We start from the raw sequence: 27,004 nt of genomic DNA, 5'->3' as shown, positions 1-27,004 counted from the left end.
TTATTTTACCATCAATAAATTTTTTGGGCAACTCCATTGTTCCTGTCACTCTATTTTTTCACACTTGCCCGGCCAGACCAGACTTGGAGTCACAGAGAGCTGACTGTGACACGTGGGTGGCAGAAGGAGCTTCTCTCAACTCCCCACCAGCAGAACTGGGCTATTTGAAACAAGGTAGGCTTTGGAGCCCCACCCTGGTTCCATCCCTGTGCTGGCACTAGACCTTGAAATCATGTTTTCTGCAGAGGCATTCATAGAATGACTATTTCTGTTCTCACAACAAACCTCTTTCCAGTGCTCTGCATCACCCTGGGAGTCCTGGTGACCAAAATCGGAAAATGCAGAAGAGGTAAAAGGAAAAGGAAGGTGAGAACAAGGATGCCATTAATGACCAGAACTGCTGAAATAAACAATAAGAAACGAGATGAATATGTCAAGACAATGTTTGCCCTTATATTAAAATATTACAAACTGCTCCCCAAACTACTTAATGGCAGGACATGGAAAATGTCTCTTAATTCTCTCATATGGTTTCTGATAACATCCTTGACTGAAGAACTACAGGGCTAACACAAGATACACAAACCTGTTTATCAGGAGTGTACCACAGAAACAGTCCTTGGGACACAGATTTTAGAATCCATGTTGTCACCCAAAGGAGAAATTCAGGCATGACCTAGCAGTATGACAGCTCTCTCACAACAGTCACAGGACCAGAACAAATAGTTAATAAAGATGAATTCTACTCCACTCATTACACCACACACCTTTTCATTGATTACCATATTTTTTGACAACTACTCCACTAGCAATGTACTGACTGGGCATATTATATGCACAGCCATCTCCTGTGAAAACTGCATCCTAATGAAGAATATTGGTACAGGAAAATGAAATAAAAACCAACAAGACCATCCTATTGATTTTCTCCATCCACACAGACCTTAATTCCCTTAGCTCGAGAAATCTGTTGAGATAACTCTCCAACATAGCATGATTACATTTGATTTAATGACTTTTCTGAATGCATGATAGGTCCTAAAACAACTCCTCTTGTTTTTCTGAATATCTTTTAATAAAGTTGTGCTAGATGTATTTTAATTTGACACCTAAACTGGTTACAGTAAATTTTTTATCATATATTATATTTTTATCATATATTCTGTTACATTAAAGTTTATTACCCAATAAATAATTCATTCAAAGGAGCTTCAGTTTAACAACACTTAATAGACACAGTCACTTAAGGTAGCACGCTGGCAAATTTCAGCTTTAAATCAGAAGCTGATCTGTCTTCACGTAACAAAATGGCAACTTCTCAGAAAAAGCATCAGATTTAAGAAACCCAGGCATGAGCACTTGAAAATGAAGTCAGTACATGCCAACAGCTTTTGTACTAATTTGTTATATTGCTTGTTTGTGCAGGAAGGGGATGAGATTTGTTTCAGTCTAATCTCATACTCTTTATTTCAACAGAAACTAGAAGAATTAGAAACGACTGTTGCTCCCCCAACAATTTGCTGTCATAGAAGCTTTATTTTTCAGGTCAGCATTCTCCATTCTTGATTGCTCAGTGGGAGTGCCACAATGGCTAAAAAAAGAAGGCTCTGAAGCTTCAGGATATAGAAACTGCTGACTACCTGGTGAAGGAATAATGATTTATAATATATGAATAGGGGCAATAATTGGATAGCAGATTGTACTCAAAAAAGCCTTAATTCACAGATCTGACACCAGAAAGGCATAATCCATCGATCTAGCATCAGAATGATGGATTATGACTATCTGAGAACATGTAGATATGTCAGCTTCATGAGAATTCCAGGAATCATAGTCCAAATTGTTTTACTGAAATAATTTGAACAATTTCAGCTTTTTCCAATAAAGCTGATGCACTAATATTTTAAAATATAAAAGTTTGGTTGTTTTTCCTTTAAATCCTAAAAGTTCTGCAGCTAAATATCACAGGTTGCCATAACCTGAGATTGAAGAATGTTTTTTTAAATTACTTGAAGTTGTGTAATTTTCTAACAGAGATGACAAGTTTAAAACCTAATTGTTTTATGTCACAAAAGTTTTGTATTCAAGTTTGGAGGCAAAATAAACAAGGTGCAAAGTGACAGATTAATTATCTTGTTTTCTTTCAGGAAAGAATTGACATATCCTATGTGTGTTTCCCCCCACAGGCTACTTAAAAAAAAAAAAAGAAGTTATTATGTGGATTTAGATAGAATCCTTTATGAAAAAAAGAATACTCTTGCAATGCTTTAATACCCAGAGGTTGAAATGTATGTTTTATACAGAAGCTTTTGATATTTTAAAGTTTAAAAAGGCAATATGAACTTCACTTTCCCCATTAAAACAAACATGGGCTAAGTTTATTGAATAAAATACTCATGAAAGTCCCAGAGATCATTTCACTGAGCATTGCATACTTATTTAAAAGTAAACCACAATTTCATTCATAAAATTCCATTGCAAAATCTTCCACTGTCTTTTCCCCATTACAATTAAGTGAAACAACCTATCAATTAACAACTGTGACATTAGATTAATATAGTGGCTCAGATGGGTAAGAGTTCTTCCAAAAATGCTTTCTGTTTCAGTGAAGTGTTGAGAATAATAAGAAAACCCCACATTAAATGTAAGATATTACTAAGTATTTTCAATGTATACTCATATTAAAACTGCAAAAATCCTGTGACTAAAACATCTTCTGAAGGTATAAAACCTTTTTGTTACACAAGTAATAGGGCTAAAGGGCAAAAGAAACAAACCAAACCAAGCCAGGGTCTCATATCTGTATTTTTTTCCTGGAAATTCATTTGTCTAGGAGGTTGAGTTTCTCCTCCTCTGTTTTTTCCTAACCTTATTTTCCTTACTAACAAAATCTTCTAAAGGGGGCTTATTAATAAAAGAACTACTTCGGTGGAGGTTTTTGTTTGATTCCCACCCCCGCCACTTTTGCCTGTGTTTCTGAATAAAAGTACCACAGATGAAGTGTCACAGGGCTCTTTTATAATGGCTGAAATAATTTCTTCCAGTAAGCCCCATGTATGTATTAAGTAAAGACATCCCGGGTCCAGTGTCAGCTCAGATTTCAAAGCAAACAAAGACAACAACAAGACCAAAGTAAGGGAAGAGGCTGCAGGAAAAATAATGCACTTTTTAGAGCAGACAGAAGCAATTTACTTTGTTTTGACAACTAAATATGAAATGGCTAATAAAAAAATCACTGCCATGTTCCACAAACTCCTTCCTCTAAACACACCTAATGTTCATAAAGGTCTCACATAAAGGAATCACATCACTGAAAAGCAACTACTTCTTTAAATGAGCCTTAAGCAACAATCACACTGCACAACTGATCAAAAGAGAGAGCACCTCATGAGATTAACTTTTCTGGGGAATTACCACTGTCAGGCTGTAATTACGTGGAAGGCAATCATGAGGACACCATGGACAACTGTTTTCTGGCTGTGATTTATAGGCCTGAAGTAATGACCAGTGGCCAGGATATCAGTGTAGCAGTGTAGAAGTTCAGTCGACTTCAAAGAGTCTGTTGTGCAGCAAAAAAGCAGCTTCACTATTACTTCATCATCAAACCATCTTCTACCTGCATTTTCCTTGGATCCTTTTTGACCTAAGTATTTACCCAGCTCAACTCAATTAAGCTTATGCCATCAAATGAGAACAAGTAGGGTAGCTACAACCTTTCCAAACTGAGGAAAGACTACAGCCATTAGGACTGCATGCAGGGGGAGACAGGAGTACATTTGGTATCTCCCCCTTTTTTGAGGTGTGCATTAGTCCTAGCCTTTTTCTTGTTATTGAACTGGTTGTTTCCTTTCCTTGTCTCCACTAACTCATTTACTGTATGTTATGAAGCACCAGTCAGATGTTAACTTTCTGCCTTTAATGATGTGTGCTTGAACCAATGACCTTGAAATGCAAAGCTGAGCAGATCTTTATCATTCCCTCGATAGCTAGGCCTTTATTCATCAACTTTATAAGCAAAACCTGTGTGCAAAAGGAACCCTTACTCACAATTACTATTATGGTCATTCTGCTGGGGCTGTACATTGCACTGAAAGAATATGACTTATAAAGTGCATGAGTTAGTAAAATTTAAATCAAGCAAATGTTTAATATTAAGCCATTTCATCTTTTTCCAAAGTTCAGCAAATTTTTTACAAAGCATTGAAATTGAACTTCAAGCCCTAAGGCTTGCAGTGTTGGAGCCTGCCTGATTAACATAATTAAAAGAATAGCATAACTCAAAATTTATTAAATAATTAAATATACACAGACTTATTGTTTACTTCCAACTGATAGCATGATTCCAGCTAAAAATTTCCACTGCTTCATAGCTGAAAAGTTACTACAGCACATCCCCTTTTTCCTGCTGTGCATATGATTCAAAAAGCAGAGGTTAAACACAGCAATAAAAAAAAAATAATTGGGGAATTCTATTTTTGGTCACAGTGGTGCTTAGTTTTTTCCTTTCTTTTTTACAATAAGCAGGTGCTGCTGAAGAGGTGAAAAGTCTCATGGTAGGAGGACATTGCACTTGAAAAGGGTAAGAAAATGCTTCCTTGGAAAGAATCTTCCTCTCTTCCAGAGTCAATACATATCTTGTACTGCATTCTTCTACCTTAGCCAACACCTAGCTTGCAGGAGAAGCCATGCTATATCTATTAGATTACTGCACATACACAGTTTGTGAGACCTGATCCAGAAGATTGCTCAACAAGGGCAAAGCTGACAATTATATGTGGCATAAAAATCCTGCCTTACCAAGTGCTTGTGAGCCACTTACACCTGCATGGCCACAGAGGGCTCCCTGAGGTCACAGACAGGTTTTACGGGATAGAAATCTTATTTTCTTGATTCTGAAACTGCAGAAAAAAAAAAAAAAAAGACTACTTTTTCTGCAAACGTTGCCTGCTTATCTTCATTTTCTCCTGCAACAATTCTGCATTCTCCTTCAGCCACTGCACTGATCAGCAGCCACTCCTGAAATATGAGGAGGAAAGCCAACGACAGAATTAAAACAAGTTGGCAAATGTACCTATATATACATAGTTCATGTTAGCACAGTTATGCTTTAGAAATTATGGCAACAGCAATAGAATTCTGCTGCTGTGATCATGGATAATCAAAGCAAACGGAAAAAAAAAAGCCAGTGCTGAAATATTTTCAAAGGCATGAAAGTCTTTACTGTTGTGTAATTTAAATTTACTTGCCATCACTTGAAATTTTCTTTCATCTGTGTGATTAGAATTTAAATGCTCCCAAAGTACATTAACAAATATAATTCTCATTATATTGTAGAAATACTGCAGCAACCTCCTCTTAATGGTGAAAACTAACTAGGCTCCTAAATTTGTTACAGAAAATACAAAGCACAATTAGTTAAAATGTTTTCAAATGAAGTCTTATTTGGGAATGATCCACAAGATGAACCAATATAGCACTTTCTACTCTACTTACACATACATACACACACCTACACATCACAAAGCTGTAGCAGTATTTTCTACAACTGTAAATATGGGATGTTTGCATTTAAGAGAGAGTATTTTTAATGCAATAGCTTTTAATTTGAGGCCAAATTTTGCTGACATTGCACAACATGGTAATGTAGTGTTTATTTTCGATACAATCCTAGCAGTTCCCCTGAAATTACTTGGGGCACGGTGGACTGAGGAAACATGAATTGAACCGTAAATCTTAGCTGCCCACTCAAAATTTAAACCTGTCAACAGTAACAGAGGGACAGACATTATAAGCCTTCTCATGCATTATTGCATGAGAAATTTATCTATAAGTCACCATCCCAAATTTTTTTACTTTTCAAATTCAAGATGTTTTTGATGAATAGAAATCACTGTTCCCTGAAGACAGAGTTCCAGAGCACATTAGTGTCACATTGAAGATTTTATGCAGCCTGGGTAAATTTAGTCTTAATTAGGAAGTAGTTGACAGTCAACCTGAATGCCAGGTAAACATGAAGCTGAAATAATACCCTGCTGAAACACCACTATTCATTGCAGCATTGGTCAGGTTTAGTGTATTCTTCATGAACAGCTTTAATGACCCACCATAATGATCTTATCAGATTTGACATGCAGAATCCTGTAAGTAGCACAAATTTATAAAAATGACCTTGTACGTAACTGAATTCCACATAACAGGGTTTAGTTTGTTAACTCATGCTACCTTTTCTTTACTCTTTGTCCGCTCTTATCCAATTGATTTGGTGGAAGGAGAAAATGAAAATAAAAAAAAAATCTAATTCTGTATGTCTATATATGTTAGAGTTATTGGTACCTATCTGATTAAGCAATTTATTTTGCTACTAAAATTGCTATAGTACAATAACAGATAAATGTTAAGGAAGAAAGCAGATTTGTCTTTTTAATTGTACTGGTTTACTAAAAAGTGAAACAAAACCAACTCATGTTATGGTCTGCTAAGCAGTAAATGTATTAAAATGGCAATCAAACTCTGAAAAACTTTAGGGCTTAATTCCCAATTCCCAGAGCAACCCAGTTCCCTGTGTAATACACCATGCCCTGTTGACCATTTAATGTTATACATATATATATATGTATATGTATAACATACATATATATATATATATACATACATATATATGTATATGTATAACTTTCCTGTTACTTAATAAGTTTCCTTACTACAGACTTCTACATTTTATTCTAATGCACATGGTTTGCTGCTTATTAATTTGTGTAATGGTCCCACTACTATGAAAGAAATAAAAAACCCCAGCAATCCAGGAGACAAATTCTCATTTTATCTTACACCTGTCAAATATTAAGATTCTCCTAGTCTGTCAGATTTCTAAGCCTGTCTAATGTCTTTAATTTGTATCCAAAATTAATAAAATTTATTCCAGTTGCTCTGATTCTGATTATGTACAATAATTTGTAATTTAAATTCACAAAGATTTGCCAAAGTCACAATGTGTTTATGTTGTCACTTTTAAAGGCTTGGCCTTTTTGACTCTGATATCAAAGCCCTGCTCTTTCCGGTTCAAGTAACACTTGGACTGACCAATTACTGATGGTAATTTGATTATGTACCTCTTTCTTTTATTATTTACTCATTTAACTGAGGATTGATCAGAACAAAGAGATAATTAAATATACTGCAATAAACCAGTATGACTAACAAGAGTAGGAACTGAAGACAAACCAGCAGTAGTTCAGAAACACAGAGATAAGACTGAAATCCTGTCTTTAACTACTCCCATTGTGTTTGGCCATGTTAGGCTTGCAAAGAAAAGGATATTAATTTTACACTCAGTAATTCAGAGAGCTCTATTTGCAAGAAAGGAGGATGGACAAAAGATAAAATCTGTGTCATGGCACAGTAAGTTACATTTGGCTCCTTACTTCCACCTTGACAATTTCTTGATTTCTCAAACAAAACATGAGTATTAAAAAGAAATTAATGGTTCAGTGCATGCAGTATCAATAGACTCAAAGGGTCATTCTAAAAATCCACAGAAACATACTGACATTTTTACAAATTCCACCAGAGGGCACGACAGTAGATGTGGACCAATGGTAGGACTATTTAGAAACATAGATGAGAAAAAAAAAGTCACACAAAAAACCCAACCATCCTCCCCACCCCCCCTCCCACCCCCCAAAAGTCAGCAACCTAGGCTCTAACCCTCATTTTCTTTTGATCTAGGCCTGCCAGGACAACATTATGCTAAAAATTGAAAATAGCTTATTGTGAGAGTAAAACTTTTCAATACTTCATTGGAAATCTGACCATTACAGGTAATTTAACATTTCTCCAAATATAAGTCTTCAACTACATCCTAATTCTGGAGGAATGCAAAAAGCTGGCACAACATCCTTCTTAGAACAAAAGAAAATCATTAAGATCCTAAACGTATAACAGATAGAAACAAAAATGATAAATGGGCACCATGAATTCAAAATGACTGCTAAGAAAAATGCTGAGAGACTGTAAAGCAGATATTCAAAGTTGAATAATCTCTAAGGAACATACCTAGCACTCTTTGTTTTATTACACAAGAGTACTATACACATCGGCTGCAATGTATTGCAATCTTTTCACAACACACAACATCCAGTACATCTAGAAATAGACCTGAAACAGCCTAGATCAATGCAAAATTCAAGATCCCTCAAGCACAGGATGTTCTCACAACTCTGAGACCATATATGGATGGCCTTCTAAATGAAGCATTCAACATTCAACTTTATCACTTAAAACTATGCCATTTCCTTAGATTGTGTTCACAAGCTAAATTTGATATGCACAGTCAAAATAGACAACAGTGCAAGTACACAGGAGATATTTTCCATACCTAGTGTTATTCAAATAGAACCGAAACAACACATCAAGCACAGGAATTCTAATACTAAGAAAATAGTCATATGCATATCAGCAGTAATTAATGCAGAATGTCCTGTTCTGTGGGAGTAGTAACAATATTTTCTGCAATATATATTTACAATATTGTGGGATTCTTGTAGAACCAACCAAAAAGTCAGAAGGATCACTTGTCATGAAAGTGGAAAGCAGAACATTGAGGTATTTCAGCCAAAATCATCTGCATTTGTTTAGGTTTTATCCTGTACACAGCACTATATGCAATGTAACCCTGCAGAACCTACATGGGCTCTGACATAGGCTTTGCAGTCAGAGTTCAAAATATAAGGACGAAGTCACCTAAAAAAAAAAGTGAACACTCACCACATAAGCATCTTAAGGTCAAAGAGTCTTCCCACTCTAACAAGAAGGAAAAAGCAAACATTAAGTATAAACAATTAAGTATTTCTTCTCTTTGCTTTAAGTTGGCCAAGAGGAAATTCAGGATGAATTCACTACCAAATTTCCAACAGCACATGTGGAAAGCCAAACCAAAAAATACTTTAGGTAATAGTCTTAACTGCGAAGAACACCAAAAGGCTCCAGCTGCTCTGTTTTCAAGCCTGTCCTGAGGAGATACAGTATATTCTACCTATTCAATGTTTTCTGAGTGCTCAAAACACGTAATGAAGTCTCGGATTCCACAGAAATGCAGTGGATTTGTGGGAGACTCAGGCAGCACAAGTTTAGCTAAGGTTGATGGAAGTCTATTTCCCAAATCAGAAGAGGAGACAGGAAGGCTCAGTGGGCTGGAGCTGGTGGGAGCTGGCCATTAGCCCACACGGAAGAAGGGATTGAAAGGACAGAATTTCCACCCTGCTCTGTCACTTGCAGCTTGCAAATGACTCCTCCCTTGGGATCAAATGATGAAGGAAACTGCAGACAGGAGAGAAAAGAGCCAGAACCAAGTCCCTGCACTGCCATATCTGAGCTACCTCAGCCTGATGTCTTTGAATGCTCACCAGGTGCAGGGAAAGGAGCATTGAGAGCACACTACACCCAAGTATGTATATGGCTCCCCTTCCAGTACCACTTGGCTCCTTACTCCCATATTTCTGGTGTATTACAATATTGTTGAAGTGTATTCAGAGTCTTGTGAAATAATCAAACATTATGCTTTGGATAAACTCCATCCCTTTGCCAAATGTTTTCCTCATTAAAGTGCTATTAAAAATATTTTGAATGATTACACTGAACTTAAATGGTGCTGAAGTCTTCCAAAATTCTAGCAAGCTACAAGGAAGAAATAATACAAATGCTGAAGAAAACAGTTGTTTTGTTAATATTCTATTTAACACAGCTGGATTCTTAGGAATTTTATCCATCTGTATATTGAGTAAGCAAGGCAAATTAATGCTTAGAACTGGCATTTCCTCAGTGAAGAACAAACAACTAAAATGAAAAAACTCCCCCACAATCTGTCTCTCTCTGCCCCATTCCAGATAGACATGCACACCTCCCCTGTAGCCATTGAACCATGAAGTAACTGGAGAGGATTCTTCACAGACAGACGTAATTTATAACAAAGGCAGGAAAAGGCAACCCTAACACAGAGCTTGCTGCCCTTCCTATAAAGTTCACCTCCTTACAAGAAAAAGCAGAGAATAATTTGTTTGGTTTCTGTACTCAACTCCTTTTTCTTTTATTGTCTAAAGTTTCCATTGTCCTTTTATGTTTTGATTATTGAGTAAGTCTCTAGACTTGCCAAATAGTCCTAGATTGTTAACAGACCACCACTATTTAACTTTGAAAGTTTTAACAAAATAAATGCACAGTTCACATTAATATTCTATACCCTCATTTTATTTATTATCTTTCCTTTGAAACTGAAACAATTTTCTTAGCTAAGGTTTATTAAATGTAAACCTAAGTAGCAATATAAGTTACCTCATACCAACAGACATCCTATAAAGCTTAGCTTTCTAATCAGTAACACCACATTTTGCTGAGCTTAGCATATTTATAGGAAATCAAAATAATGTTTTATGAATGAAATATTGAAATACATCAGATTCAATGTTCAGTAAAAATACTTTATGTTGCATCTTGTGACAAGTTGTAAAATTCAAAGTAGAATTAAAGGTAAAATTCAAGGTAGAATTAGAAGACAAACAAACTTTCTGGTGCATTTTAAAAAGGATCTTTAAAGGATTGTAAAATTCATCTGTTATATAGACTTGGATTATATTTGTCCTCATAGCATCAACTAAATGGATGAAAATTTATTAAAATATATATTGATTATAAATCATCATGGTAAAGAAATGTCATGCTATTTATTTATATGAATAAGGTCAACATATTATTCATAACATAAGGTCCTAAGATTTATGAATTTGATACATAAATATTCACCCATGGGGATACATTCCTATGAAATATCACATCACTTGCCCATTCCACAGATACTTTCATGAATACAATTTAATTTTCAAGATGATGAAAAGCTGCAGATAAAGGTAATGGGTACAAAACTGTTGTTAATTGTAGTATAAGGTAATGGATTTCTGCCTGCCAATTACCAAAAATTATGCAGGAAATCTTGGAAACAGGGCAACAGCTCTGTAAAACCAGTCTCCAGTAAGTCAAATTATACAGGCACCCAAGTGGTACCTGCTGGCAAACAATTTTTTAAAAGGGCAGCTAAATTTGAACCAGCAAAATATTAACAAAATGTGTTGCATTCTTGAATTACTGCTTGATGCCTGCTACATTACATGGAAGAGTTTAATACTGAAAATAGCATTGTTCTGCAGCAGACATAATGCACTGGGCTCAAAATAAAATTTGTTTTTGGAAGATTCCTTTCAAGTTTTGTTCTCTGAACTTCCTAAAGTTTAGTTATTGTGCAAATAACTTTTTGCCAATGTGCTAGCAATAACCTACCCAGCTCTCACCAGCTTATGTAAAGCCCTTCCAATGGTTTGCCACACTGGCTGAAAGAGAATCCTGTTTTCTAGATTCCTGTCTCCCCAGCAACATCTACTGTGGCAAGCTGAGGACCCCTAGATCACGGGGGTCTTGCTTCAGCAGAGCCAGCTATGCTGTATGGCACGAGGATGGAACTGGGGCTCTGAAATGACCTTCAAAAGCACTACTTTTGTGTCAGGGAGTTTAAACACAGACATGTAAAAATAGCAATTCTGTTAAGTGTCTTTTGGTTTTTTTTGTTTTAAACTGGAATTAAATCAAACTGCAAAATTATCAGATTCTCCTATGAAACAAAATTACTGATCTTTGCTCAGCTCCAAGTACTTTCTTTCATGTTGGTCAAGTTAAACAAATAGAATTCCCAAAGGGCATCAACAGAGTGAGCTATTCTAGAATACTAGAAAAGTAAAGTGAAATTCATATCCTAAAAGTCTGCCTTCAGTTTGCTTAACAGTCAGTTCAGTTTGCTTAACCGCTTTAAAACTTCTCCAAATCAATACATTTCTGCCAATCTCAATGTCTTGAATTAAAATTTACAGCTTGATTGATAACCACTTTTAAACGTGCTGTAGTCTTCTGATAGAGCACTTCATCATTTGGGTCATAGAACATTCTGATGAATAGCAGAAACAGGCTGTCATTAATGTACTGACTATGCTTCCAGTCAAAGTCTACAATTCTTAGCTGACCTGCATTCCATCAAATAAACAAGCCATTACTGCTCTTATCACAATTATGTATGTTTACACACATACAAACACATACATGCGAACACACAGAAAGTGGAAATCAAGCCACTTTCTAAATAAATAATTAAAAAACTCATAGAGCACATCTGTGTATATATCAATTCCTGCATAGTTCAAGAAATATTTTCCTGCCAAGAATTCAAGTTTTTTCCCTCTCTCTAACATCATACAGTCAAAAAAAGTGGTGCTTTGTCAACTGTACAACTGAACTAAATAGAATTGAACTTGTAGATCATGAGCCTCATTTTTTTCTTTTTCCCTCTAGTATCTTTAGTTTTTCATCCTCTAGGGCGCTGAACAATGTGCCCCCAGTCGCTTTTCAGTTTAATTCTGTGTATGTGAATAGGTCAATTCAAATTAAAGTTCCCGAGTTGTTAAAAAGAGGTGCTTGATGAAACACTGGCTGGTCAGAACCATGGTGCTCTGTACAGTGAAGGCATAGCCCATGTCAGCTATTTGGCACTTGTCCTGCCTGAATTCTTTTCTTTTGTGACTTCACACATTACTGAGTTAAAAAGCAGGCTTGTTTTGTATCTGACGTTTCTTAAGAAAATAATTTTTAAAATGTTTTGTTAATCATTCTCTAAAGCATTGTAAAAGTACTCAGCACTGGCTAATGAATTCCACAAGCTCTCTGGAGCTCTCACCAGCTTTTAGGGCAGAGCAGTTCAGCTACCAAAACTCAGGAATATTAAAACTGCATTAAAAGACCATCAGTATGTGTCCTGCATAGAGCTGTAACTGCTAAAGCTCAGTGTAGCTCTCCTACAGACAAATGAGTATATCAACACTATCTTTGGAAAACAAAAGCTGTTTCTATTAGACAAAGATGCTTAAATATTTGAAGTGCCACTGCATACAATTCCAACAGACTCCACTTTTCATTCAGACTAATCACAAGTCCTTCAAGATCTCTGTTTACACCCATTGCAAGCCTCAAGACCAAAGAGCTGGATATCTGTGAATTTTTTCAAAAACCCACTGGCTCTCCAGCTGCTTACTTCAGTAATCTGAACTTGGGTACAGCACACTTCTGTAATGGACATCAAAAATTTCCCCTCAGGCATCAAAAGACCAAGTATCAGTTTTAAACACCCATAATTGGAAAATAATGAACCTACTCCTGAAGCTGTAGTTTTGATCTTCATAGCAGTAAAGGCCTGAGGAACATGTTTTGAAGGAAAAAATAAATAAGAGCATGGAAACAAAAGAGAAATGGAATGTAACACAACATCAGTTTATCAAAGATACATGATGCCAGACTAATTTCATAGTTTATTAAATAAATAATTTTCTAGACAAATGCAATGTGAGAGACATGATCAAATTATGAGTGGGCAGGAATACCACACAGATGAGCACCCTTGAAGTCTATTCACTCTTGTATTCAACGACAAATTGGGAGGTGACAATGTGGGGACATGGGACATCTTTTTTTTAAAGCCTACAGTGCACTGGGAGTACCTCAGCTAGAAAATACAATAACAAAGGAGGACTAGATTAGCAGATATACGATGACATAGCCACAAAATACAGGTATAAAATGTGCTTCTAGGACCTATCATGTAGGCTATTCCAGCACAGGAAAAGAAATAGCTATTGATATTAAACAAGGCCTTGCTTTTATCTCAGCAACAATATTATGTCAGTTTGGTCACTTATGTTCTAACAAAACTGATTTAAAGTGGAAGAATTGTAGAAGAAGGCCAAAAGGATTACAAGAGGCTGGTACGAATGTAAGCACATGTGTATCAAAGTCTACCTTTAAAGCAAAGATTAGAGAAGATTGGCTTTTCTAGTCAAGCTGAATGAAGGCTGACAATAAGATTGCTGTCTCTTTATACATTGGAAAAATAAACACTGGGGATGGAATGAGAGCTAAAGGTAAATACTGGCGCGAATTGGCACAAGAACAAATAAGCTTGTCATGAATACACGCAGACCAAAACTGCAGTTTTATAACAATTACAGAACCAGGTATCAGGGCACTTCCCTAACTAAAGGAACAAAGACAAAAAAAGAGTAACTTTTTAAACTGGAGTTTGACAGGTTTCTGAAGAGGAATATGAATATTTCCCTATGAGAAAGCAGCACGACAGCTGACAATTGAAGACATCCATTCCAGTCCTATGCTCTTCTTCATATCTTTGCCATGGTGATATTTAGAAAACAATTCTACAAAAAATCAGCTCACTGGTTTTTAGGCACTAAAAATACCTGAAACCACCAAGCTTTGAAAAGCACTCCATTAGCTGGGGAATGAGTTTCCATGGTGTGAACTGATATGCTTATGGAAATGTTCCGGTTTCATACATCTCTAAAATGCAGTTCTCAAGAAATTATGGAGCAAATTTGTTTGAACAGTGATTGATTAACCAATCCAAATATGTAACACCTAATGAGGATTACACATCGAAGTTAAGTCCCAGACTTCAGGGTTTTTGCCATCAGAAGAAAAAAAAGCTTTATTAGCTTTCAAAAAGCATATTCTTCCTATCCACCTCCTTAAATTCAAACAAAGAAATTCGGTTCAAACTTAAAAAGAAAACCCAACTCAACCTACAACTGGATAAGGACCAGACACAGTCCAAAAGCTTAATGCTTCAGAAAGTAAGGAGTATATGAAACAAAAGCATTAATGGAAACTAGTCTGGAACTCTAAGTACTGAGGATGATATCTCGTGACTACTATAATACTGAATCTGCACTCCCATTAAATTTAACCTTCAATATTCTTATTGCAACCTGACCCACGATGACATCTCTAAAGAAAATTACACTGTACACTACTATTTCAAGAAGCCAAACTTAGCTAGTCATCTGGGCCATAAAATAGCAGGTTACTCCATCAGGCTGGCTAAAGCAACTAGGAAAAAAACTAGATTTACCAACCACATTATTTTTATTAGGAAATGTTTCAAAGCAGACATAATCCCAAAAGACCTTAGCACCATACCATCCAAAAATACACAACAGAGAGCAGCAAAAAACATGAACTGCAATGTAAGGTTCAATTTGTAAATGAGAGAAAAAAATTGTAAAATATATTGTATTATATCATCCTATTAAAGCAAAATAAATTAACTAAACATAGAAATAGAAAAGAATAAAAACTTCTACACAATTCATGTATTAACAATTTAAACCCTTGTTATAAGATCTGACATGTTAATAGGAATTGCTCCACTGAATCCCTGCACATCAAGATTTAGTCTGTACTCCTTTTGCTTTCCTTGAAATTGCAAGCCAATATAGGTGTACTAAATCACAGCTAGAGAACAAAATGTCCAGAAAAGGCAGAAAGAAAAAAACCAGTATCTTTAACAGCAATATTCCTGAAGAACTCTATTGGTAGCACAACTTGCATTTTATTTTGGATCATAGCCACAGAACAGCTAAAGCACAGACTCTTCTCTAATCATTCTAAATGGGGGGAATTGCCCATAACAGTAACAGGGGAAAACAGCAATTAATTTACTTGGCAATGTTAACACTTCTCAGCAATTCTTTATACCATCATGTTTTCTAACAGGTATTCATGCATACATAATATATAGGTCTTTGTATATCTGGAATGAAGGAGAAGAAAGGGATTTGATATCTAGAAAAGCAAGTTTTAAATTTTAAATACTGTCAAAGTAGGTTATGTGTGATGTGTGTTTTATCATTTAACCAAGCATTTATTTCTTTCTGTTTTAATCTTTTTTTTCCTAGGCAATATGATCACCTCAAGCAGTTTGAGGTTTAAAGGCTTTAGCCAATGTGAAAAAAAAAATATATATTTAAATTAGCCTGGCATTTGTTACCTTTTCTTAAAGACTTGAACACTGTGTTTTACAGAGGTGGCTTTATTATACTAGCTGCATCAAGTGCAGAATATTAATCAGACTGTGAAGCTCCACTAATTATGCGCTACATTTAAATAACTTAGATTTTGTTAAGTGGCACAACCACAGTTGTATGTATAATCTGAGTTTTGAGTAATTTCTCTTTTCTCGTCTGATTTTATTCTACACAGGAAATTACAGGGTCATTTGGAAATAACTGCAGTGAAAGATCAAAAAGGAAACTTGATTGAGAACACTGTATAATTGCCTGTGCTAGAGAAAAAAAAGTTCCAATGATTTTACAACCCATCACTGTAAGATTTCTCTGGGAAACACACACTGTGGTCTCCCTAAAAGGATATACATTACAACATTGAGTACAGCTTTTATTTGCTGTACCTTCATCTCTTAAAGCAGATCTTCTCCTGAGGCTGTTGGGCTTTTATTCTGTAGGTAATTCTTTCGGCACACATACTCACTGAGCTAAAGCCATTTCAGTGGAAACAAATCAATTCTGTTGAAGTAAGTAATTTCACTGACTCGTCTCAAAGTGTTCATTTGCAAAAGGAGATAATGCTGTAATTAAGCTCTTGGAACACCATAGATCTTGTTATTTAGGCAAATCTGGCTGTTACAATTTACAGTGTCTTATTCCAAAAGAACAGGCTTTTATTGCTGGAGATAAAGGAAAACTTTTTAGACATTAGTTGCACTCAGAGTCAGGATCACATTCAGCTTTGAGCTGTGGTGTGTCTGCAGTGGCTTTTTTTTTTTTTTTTTTTTTTTTTTTCGGTATTGGTCTACATAACAGGATAGCAGCCAAACTTCCAGCACAGATTTACTATCTACTTTCAGGACATGGATTTCCCAGTTGATCTCCTGTTCCCTGAGCAGATGGACTGCAAAGCAATGACCCTAGGTGTGCCCCTACCACAGCCACACACCCCAAAACACTGCAGCCCAAAAGCTATGTTCCTCTAAGGGACTGCAAAATAGAAGTAATGATCTCTTTTATGCATAAGAATTTTTAAATAAAACAAGCTACAGCGAAAGAACTTGAAGTTTATGCTGAGTTCACCTCTCCTCACATTTTAACACATAAAGTGCAAATAATGCCATAAATTTGTATGTGCAGCTTCAATACCTTAAACTTTTACTTATTGAACAACAATGCATTACCCTATCAAAATGAACTCTAATACAATATAAGTATTGATTTCCTTGGGTGTTGGAGTGTACTTGGACAAATTAAAAACTCTCTGCCATGGAGCTCAGAATACAAAACAGATGGATTAAAGTGAAGTGGCACCATTGGTAAGAAAAGGCCATGAAGGAGTTACAGCTGAAGATTGTCATGCAGGGCTTTGTGATAGTTGTAGCTGCAGATGACACTTGTTGCTTGGATGGACCATCACTGAAGTCATTCCCTGAAATTCATTTCTACCATTGCTCAGAAGTGCTGATACCCTCAGCAGAGGTGGTGCTCCCCAGCAGAGCCTGCCCAGGGCAACCCCTGTCCTGCGGCTGGGACAGTGCATGATGACCTCACCATCCCAGAAATGAGACTTCAGGAAACACAAAGACATTTCTTTTAAGCTAGTCTAAAACCTTCTAAGATTAATGGTTCAAGTTTACACAAGAATTACTTAATCAAAGCCTCATTAAAATCAATTTTACCAATTAAGGAGTGCTAACCACCCATTGATCTAATTACCCAATATGAAACCCCCACCCTAACATAGTAATGCTGAAGTTCTGCTCTACCTTTACATTGACAGTTTTGTAACCAATTTCATCATAGTTGGAATTTCAACCCACCTTGTAAATGAAAAGAATAATTTCCAAATATTTGCATCCATGCCAAGAAATAATAATATATATATATTTTATAATATATAAAATTTTTATAATATGTCTACTTAAAAGCAACATGGAAAGCAATTATCCCGTATCACCAGAGTCAAAAATAACAGCTGAAAGTGTAAAGGAATTTTTCCAGTGCACCAATTTTAACTTCATTGTGTACTGATAAGCTAAAATATAGGTACCATATTATACTACTGTGCCTCTCTGGGCAATCAGTTATCTCCTAATACAAATTTAAGATGCAAATATTTTTTAATTTATCATAACATACATCCTCAAAAAACACTGTCAGGCTAAAGGAAGGTTTATTTGATTAACCTGTCCATTTGATTAAAGGCCACATTCTGCATCAACACATTTTCTTATGTATTTTTTCACATGTAAGTTAGAACACATGACAAAGCTCGCTGTGAAACCAACTCACTATTGTTAAGCAAACTCTTTCAAAATGCTCAACTTCTAGCTTGCTTCTTTCTACATAGTCTACCATATATAATATAATTCTATATAATTAACTCTTGGTGGCTACAATAGAAACAAAACTCTGTATATGCACATGCGTACATCTCTATTAGGGCTGTGGTCAGACTAGGCAATGGCACATTTTATGACATTTTATGACTTTGATTGCTGATTTTAAAGCAGACTCAGACTAACATTGCTAATTCAAATTACATGCATCAATTTACAAATACCTATATAAAAGCGTTCCTGATTTACACAACTAACAACTTAACCAATGCATTTATACTTTTTTGAAATCCCAAATTAATTTGAATATGAGGATCAAAACATCTTAACTTGCGCTCTTTAATCAGGCGTTTTACATTAGTAATGCAGGGATGTAGACAGGAGGTTGCTTTGAGCAATACAAAACACATGCCATGGTGAACTCGTTAAGTAACTGCATAATGAGTTCCATCTATATAGATGACTCACCTCATTACTTATCACAGGTTCTTCTCCACGACTGTGGAAGAGGTATTCATACGCTTTATAGTTTTTAAATACGCTGAAAAACAAGATAATATAGATTACCCCAGCTGTAAATTTTTGGAAAGGTAACAATATTGTAAGTTTTGTTAAACTAAGAGTTTTGTTAAACCTCTGTCGTGGTTTTAAACCAGTAACTAAAAAAATTACTTATTTCTTGCTGTGAGATATGGATTAGAGCAAGAGCAAAACAGGCTTAAAAGTTAAAAAGGAATAAAGAAAGTTTATTAACAAACTACAAGAATAAGAACACCAGAATAAACTTCCAGAAAACCCTTTTTATCCTCCACTACCCACCATTCTTTTTTTCACATGACAACATAGAGACAAAAATTTTGGAACTTCAGTGTTTAAAACAGTCCCAGTTCCTGCTAGAGTCTTTACATCAGTCTTTGTAGAGAAACAGAAGTTTTCTTCTGCTAATCTATGGAGTTTTTCACAAGAAAGCTATTTCTTGCTATAGCTTTCTATTTTCCTGATGCCAGCTGCCCTGAAATTTGTCATCAGAGTTTACTCCTCCCATTTCACATCACTCTGAGGTGTGTATGTGCCATGAGTCTAGGGATGGCATTTTAAGAATGAGTTATTCAAAGGCGAAAGTCTTCTTCATCTGTCTTTGTGAGCTCCACTGGAAAACAGTTTTCTCACTGCCCCCCAAGGCTTCAAATTTTCCTTCACTCTGTTCCAGCACTGTATCACAATTACTCTACTTTTTACTCAAAATCTACACTTTGAACACTCTATTCCTCCCTATATACTCTGTCATGAATTAAAGGAGTTTTTTCAAGACCCTATTGTCCACCTCCATAGCTTTAACAGAAAAATATTTCAGCTTATAAAGCATCTCCTTATTCTCTACCTTTTCTGAAGCTTAATTCTTTTCATTACTGTCTCTGATAGTTTATAAAGTCTCTTTACATGTTGATTACTCTCTTTTTCTTTCTCTGGATAAAAAAATGATTAATCTGCAAGTCTCATCTGGGTAATGAAAGGGTTAAAATCTTGCCCAGGCTTTGTAGATGGTTCTGTGATCTCTGCTGGAGCAGCAGCTGGAGCTGTCTGCGATGGAAGATTCTTCATGGCTGCTCTGGAGAGTGTGGTCACTGTCTCAGCCTGCCGCAGGTCGAGAGCTTTTTTTCCTTTCCTTACTCGGCAGTTTCTGGTGAATTCCGTCACGGCAAAACTGCAGCCGAACCAGGGACCAGCCTGGCCCGGCCAGAGCCTGGGGCAAGCCCCGCAGGCCCCCCTCTCCCAGCTGGGAGCCACTGGGCCCAGCCCAGCCCCTGCCCAGGCCACATGGCCACATGGCCTCAACGAGAGGCGAGCCGGAGCTCTGTTACCTTTCACAGCCAGAAAAACAATGAGTACAGGAGAGCTCTGGCTTTACATCTTAAGGTATGGTTCACAAGTTTATCTCACTTTTCAATGGTCAAAACTGCTGTCAATTCTTAGAAATGACTGATAATTGGTCAGGAAGAAAGACTCCCATCAGCCACCAGCAGTTTCAACTCCTTTAGCTCTCAAAGCTATCTTAAAGGTAAAGCCACCCCACGACACCCTCCAGCATGTAACATTCCAAATTTTAAAAAGAAACAGTTGTTTAATTTCAGATACAAAAAGCAGCACATTTAGTTTGCCGGATTTATTATCAGATGGCTGTAGAAAATACAGTGCAATACTTAAAAATACATCCACTTAGTCTTTATGAAGTTGAACTCTCAGATGACAAAGTTCTACTCTGAAAAAATGTAGTTCCTGAAACACTTATCACCAGGATACTTATGCCTTTTATTATCAGCAATAGCAGACAAGAAGGAAACAAAGCTAAATCTGCTTTCAGATTCTGGGATGGGCTGCAAGTACAGGGAGAAAGTTTGATCTTGGAACACCAAAACAATAAAGAATAGAAGCATTTATTCTCTCAAGGTCACTTTGAAAAATCAATGTAGTATTTCCTCAAAGAAAAACTAAAAAAAAAAACTAGATTAACACACAGCAATTTTGCGTATTACAACAAATGTAACTTTAAATAGACTTTGTCAATGGACTAAAATATTTATCTTCCTTAAAACACGTATGGCTATTTCACATGTTTTAAATCATTTTCTTTGTTTCCTTTTCTAATGATCAATGATATAGCATTTGTTTAACCAAAAGTTTTGCTTGCCACAGTCCATCTGTTACAACTAGTTCCTCTCTTACAGTCATGATACAGCACTGCTGCCTTCTGTCATGTCATTTCAACATATGATTTAAAACTCTGTGATTTCATATAAAGTCCAGATTGAAGAATGATTCCAAGAATTTACCACAGTCCTGCCTGCTGTATCCACGAAAGGTGTGGCAATATTTGCCGTGAACATCTGTAACTGGTTCCTGTGCTTTCTGGCTAGGGACAGGACACAGGCTCTTTTTTTGGAAGGCCCATCAGTTGGGTCAGGAGTACCATCAGCTTGGTACCAGCAAGGCCCAGGTAAAAAATCTGGCTGCCATCAGCTAGAGGCTGCCTTCCCCCAAACCCAAAGCACACTGGAAATTAATTAAGTTCTTACAGTATTTGCAATTTAATCTAAGTACATTTTTATTACAACACTTCACCAAAGAATTCCTGACATGTTTCAGTAGAGACACAGAAAATATATTTAAAGAGAGTTCAAGACTTAACCTGGAAATGACTCACACTGATTTATGTAAATCTATGTTCCCTTTCATACACACCTGTCATTTGTTAAAATTCTAACATGGATTATATGAAAAAAGACAAAAAATATTTTATGAACATCACAGACACACAGGAAATAAGACATATATCCTTCCAATCAGATTGACAGAAATTAATATTTCAAATTGGTTCTCTTATCCAAGTGCTTTGGAAATAATCCTGACTTACAGCACCTAAAAGTCAGGTATTTTACTTCCCCTTTCCCCCCAAATGTGTTATGGTACTCTTTATGGACTATGTTACAGCTACGTATAATTTAAGTACCCAAAAATATAAGTAATTATTTTTGGCATTTCTGAATTTTATGTCTTTATTTTTAAAAAGATCTGTGTTCTACCTGGTGCCCATAGTCCTGTATGAAGGAAAAAATTCCTCTGTTTAATGCTCTTTAAATCAAATCACATAAATTAGACATCCGCATTTATTTAGAAAAAACTGTAGTTTTCTTTCTTCTATCAGGCATTATACAAAATGCCCCTTTTTGTTTATGTTTGTTGTGAACAATTTAAAAATTCCATAACTGCGTTTCTAGCAATTACACAGAAATAATTTTACTTGTTTAAGTAATACTGTTAAGAATAGGCCCTCTTATGATGTCATATGAGAATCTGAAGGTGATTAACAATGACATATTTCCCCAGCTCCACTGCTTCCTGAAAATGAAATGTCAGGAGCTATGTTAATGTATGTTTGCCCAAGAAGACAAGATAAAAAGATGATAACTGTAACCTTCCACCAAACCTGAAGGTGTCATTGTAGTTGCTGCACAGTTTCTGCCAATGTGGTTAAGCATTTGTCCCTGTTTCCATTATAAATCCCATCGGTTTATAGCTCATTTGTAAAAATGTGATCTGAACTACAATGTGTCATACTGTTTTGAGTAGGAAAAAAGCTACAGGCTTATCATCTAAAATTAAACAAGAAAAAATATATTGAACTAATACAATAATTTGAATTGTAATAAAACTTAACCTACTTCTGAGTTCATAAAGTTTAAAGTATACCCATTTAAGTGTTCTAATTCCATTCTTATTTAGAAAAAAATATTCCAGTGACTGAAACAATGGATTGCATAAATTTGACACATATGATATATTTCAATGTATGTGGGTACATCCATGACATCGCCACAGCACACATTTGTAATAAATTGAGTAGTTTGGACATACAACCACATATTTGGTGGTCAAAATACCACTCTGCTGCAAAAGTTTTGCAGTTTGATTGTATTCCTGCCCAGCTAATACTCTGGTGGAAGTAGGATGGAGCACCTAATTTCTTGGATGAAATTCTTCCAACTGTGAAGGAATTACTTCATGGACAAGATATCTCTCAATAGATAATTTACACAAGAGCTATAGATATGCTGTTTGGAAAGAACATTTGTTCCATATAAATATATAAAAGACAGACAGGAGACATAAGTAAAAGGAGCCGAGACATCTTAAAATGCCAAGTTTCCTTTTAGTTTAGGGCTAGTACTTGGCAGGACATTAATTTGCCTTGACGACAGAAATTAGGGATTTAAAGAGATGTTCCCATTTCTTATGGGAAGAACCTTAAGTGTTTTATATTTTCCATGAAAAAGCAATGAAAGAAAAAAATCAGACAGCAGGAGAAAGAGACATATTTTATAGTCCAATCATAAGAGAAATTGCCTGCAATGTGTTTAAATCCCCATCTGAATCCAAGTACTCTAAACTGGAAAGCTAATAGCTACCCTAGTATTTTACCTTTCTCAAGAGAAAATACTTTTCTGCATTTAGGAAAACACTCCAAAAACCCCTTCTTTGCTGCGTTAAACTTTTCCTAAAGAACATTCAGAAGATTCCCAACAAATCTATATATGGATCAATCATGATCTTACCCAATTTTTATGCCCATATGCCACAAATAGCGCCCCCCATCACCCCCGTTCAGGTCAGAAAATGGGCTGAAGGGCTACAGCTGCAGTACAGTGGATGAGCATATACTACAGGAGTAATTTACTGATTTTCCATCTCCTTGCCCCTGATATTCATGGATGGTTAAACAGCTTGAGAACCATTCTGTCCATCATGTACCACAAACAGGGGTACCTGAGTACAGCCACTGCCTTAACCACAGAATTCCAGTGGAAGAACATGTGTACAAACTACTATACAGTAAAAACTTTATACAGAGGCATTCCTGTTGCTATCAGACTCAGTAATTTTCTCAAATAAATAATAAATTTACTGCTGTTTGCATCTCTTTCTGTGTCTCTGTTTAAAAGCTAAGACCTGTCACAAAATATTTTCATATACATACTTGATTTTTGCTGATTTTGAAATGCAACATTTTTATGACTCCCATATGATCAAAACCTTAATTCTGTAAGTACACAGCTTGAAATCACTTCAGTCCCCTATAACTGTCAAGGCCAGACCAATACTTAGAATAATAGACTCTAGAGAAGATGTAAATAAGAGAAATAAGAGCTACAATTTTATTCAGATGGAATGTAAAAGTAGCTTTTAAAAGCAAAACAAGAATATTGTCCAGCCGCCACTCTTTTTTATTTTAGCGCTTGAAACAAAATCCAAAAGGAATATTTTCAGCATAATCTTACATTTTGATAAACTTCCAGTCTAAATTTATTTTCTGGGCTTTGACATCTGAGGCCAGATCTTTACTGCTCCTTGCATATTCTCTCTCCTTTTTCATGATATAAAGTTTGGTGTTTGCAATACATTGGCATAGTAGGAAGGTATCCAGTAAAATAAAAGTAAAATACTAGTATTAGTAGTAGTGTAGTAATAATAATAATAATAATAATAATAGTAGTAGTAGTAGTAATAATAATAATAATAATAATAATAATAATAATAATAATAATATAGTAGTTGATGCTGAATTTGTTGTTAATGTTATTTTATCAGTCATTTCCCCACTAGATTACTGAAATAAGAACAGATTATGCAGAAATAAATACCTGGCAACCAAGTAATCAATGATTGCTTTGGCTTGCTCAATGCTGAATAAATTCAGGTCACCTCTTTCTGCTGACTCAGTTTCTCCTAATCCAGCCAATGCTCTTTCAAGTTCTTTTAAATTATCTCCCAAGGTCATATGTTTTCCTGCAAAGTAATCCCAAAGAACAAAATCCATGTATAAACGTGACAAGGTGGGATTGGATTTTTTGGCCCATTTTAATTATAAGACTTCTTGAAGTTTTAGTTATGACCCACAACTTAAAACCAACAGCAGTCAAACCAGTTTATTGCCATTATTCTCATCAATAAAGTGTCCATTAAAATTTCACTACAAAACCACCACTCTGCCTCCACAGTGGAAGGATCACAATAATGGGTGTTCAAGATACTACAGCTTCACCTCTTACCTATGCTGAGAGAACCACAGGCAGAATAATATGCAATTTTGAGAGGCAGAGTATGTTTTTCCTTAAATAGTCTGGTGCTTATGAATTGTAAAAGATTATTCTTCTGACCATGCCTCTTGCAACATAAGCCATTAATACAGGAACAGATATAAAAAAGGGCGAAGAATATTTTAAAGTGCTTATAGTCATAATAGATTAAACATGAATATTCATAAGACCCTGCATGTATCATCAAACTTGGAGATATTTGCATCATTCCAAACGAGATAATTACTTTACATTTTTACCCTGGAAATCAAAATCAAATGCCAAAACAGGTTGGAATTAGAATTTAAATTCTGTTTGACAACTGTCTTGACAAAGAGGACAATCTGAAATGTATCAGCGCTTGTTGAACCTCTAAAAATAAAGGATTCATCTTTCTGATTTGCACATAGCGTATGCTGTTATAAGTAAACCAATAGTTGTAACAAGTTGATTGATTGTTAACATTGGGTTATAAGTTAATGGTTATTTAATATAATATGTTTCTAGTTAATGGTTGGTATTTGTTGTTAGAGTTCGGGTTCTCATGGTTTTATAAGTGTAATGGGCAAGGTCCGTTGGTTGGTGTGGGTGTGGTCAGGTGGAGTTGGGGGTGGCCCAGGGCTGGCAGGGTATTGTTTGGCAGTATGGAGGATTCAGAAAACCAAGAGAACACTCCAAAACATGACCTCCTAAGAGTGACATCTGTATCGTAGACAACCATTGGTGGAAGAAGCGACAAATCACTCAACACCCTGGAGGAATGATCGGCCTGGAGTGCACCCCATTAAGAATCAATGAGAGCCCTGGAAATGGGCCAGTCAGAGAGTGGATCGTAAACAGACCAATCCTGGACAGAGGGGAGTCTATAAGGGTGGCAGTGGGACTTCACTTGTGGTCCTCCTATGGAGACTGATATTCCAAAGGAGAGTGTTTGGTATTGTAGTGGAACTCAGGCTTATCCTGGGCTCCTGCCTCTGTCAGTGTTTTTCTTTTTGGTTAATAAAGTGTTTGACTTTGTTTTTCACCCAAAAAGTCCATATAACATATGTCATCACTAGAACCATGGGAAGTTTAAAAAAAAAAGCTTCAACCACCATTTATTTTTTCCTTTTATGTCTAAAAAAATCTACAGAAAAACTGGGGAAATATCCACCAGTGGTGAAATAGATTTATTTTCCTCATTGTTTTAAGTCTCTACTGATACACTCCTTGGGTTTTTTCATACAGAAAACAAATTAAAATACTTAGAAGACTTCTGTTTTTTCATAGTTTTGCCCTTTAGTGGTACAGCAATCAATGGCTTGAAAACTACCTCACTTGTCAGTAAGAGAGGCAACAAAATATTAATAACCATATGGGAAGGGACAAGAAAGAAACACAGAGAATGCAGAGGAAATAGAAGCCATAGGAAATGAGGAAAAGCAAGAGAACCAGAAATAGCACTCTTTGTAGGGAAGGAAACGCACATAACAGGATCGCTTGGCCCCTGAATATGTTGGCAACTCAGCCAAATTTTCTCTTTCCTCTGCACACCTAATTTTCAGTCCCAACCACCTGTCTCATGAAGACTCATGCAGCATTTCTGTGAGATAAGGAGCACTTTACCCTCAATGGATAGAAGAGAATCAAATCATGTAACTCATTCTGACTCCCCATTAAGCAAGACCTCCCGTTTTCCTTGCTGCTTTACCAGCCTTAAATGTATTTCCACTACCCTCCTTGTCTAAATGTATTCTTCTTGCTCTCTGCTACTCTTGCTATTATGGCCAAGTCAGCTTAATTCTTCAGGTTGACTGGGTCCAGTGCAGGGAAAAAAAATTAAAGGGTCATTAACATAGAAGACATTAGAATTTTGCTTTTAGATGAAATATCTGATAATTACAAGAAAATTCATCTCAAGCGTGGACTGTGAAACAAATATAAGAAGTTTTCTGCAAGCATTTATAACAATATTTTCTTTCTCTAAAAAACATGTATATCTTAGCCAAATCTAAATGGATCTTCAAAGGACAGCAAAAAGCAAATTCACAACATTTGCTTCCCAAGTCTTTACCTCAAAGCACCAGGGCATTAGACCTGTTAAAAATTA

General features: G+C 35.9%; 1 protein-coding gene and 1 long non-coding RNA gene across 7 annotated transcripts in view; one reads left to right on the top strand and one right to left on the bottom strand.

Annotated features, from left to right (window-relative positions):
- Positions 1–27,004, bottom strand: part of CABCOCO1 (ciliary associated calcium binding coiled-coil 1) — a 62,967-nt gene that overhangs the window by 23,194 nt on the left and 12,769 nt on the right. For 3 of the 4 annotated variants that reach the window (XR_015289794.1, XR_015289795.1, XM_023930218.2), the window contains exons 4-5: positions 24,481–24,625; positions 18,752–18,824 (exon numbers count right to left, since the gene is read on the bottom strand). Coding sequence is in view for 2 of the 4 variants with exons in the window: in XM_023930218.2 (XP_023785986.2) it covers positions 18,752–18,824; positions 24,481–24,625 (218 nt within the window). In the remaining 2 variants the exon portion in view is untranslated. Of the gene's footprint in view, positions 1–12,599; positions 17,512–18,751; positions 18,825–24,480; positions 24,626–27,004 lie in introns of those variants that run through there. The other variant, XM_086899782.1, reaches the window with a different exon arrangement.
- Positions 162–15,085, top strand: LOC111931544 (uncharacterized). 3 transcript variants are annotated; one of them, XR_015289796.1, is made up of 7 exons: positions 162–366; positions 1,477–1,545; positions 4,525–4,579; positions 7,726–7,817; positions 9,274–9,442; positions 10,845–10,898; positions 11,400–15,085. It is a non-coding gene; the product is annotated as an uncharacterized LOC111931544 (long non-coding RNA). The 3 variants fall into 3 exon arrangements; XR_002865629.2 differs by lacking the exon at positions 10,845–10,898 and having other exon boundaries at positions 163–366; XR_002865630.2 differs by lacking the exons at positions 10,845–10,898; positions 11,400–15,085 and adding an exon at positions 9,882–10,017 and having other exon boundaries at positions 163–366.

This window comes from Cyanistes caeruleus, chromosome 8, assembly GCF_971803275.1.
Source record: "Cyanistes caeruleus chromosome 8, bCyaCae1.hap1.1, whole genome shotgun sequence".
Taxonomy (NCBI): Eukaryota; Metazoa; Chordata; class Aves; order Passeriformes; family Paridae; genus Cyanistes; species Cyanistes caeruleus.
This window is presented reverse-complemented; position numbering and strand designations above follow the sequence as displayed.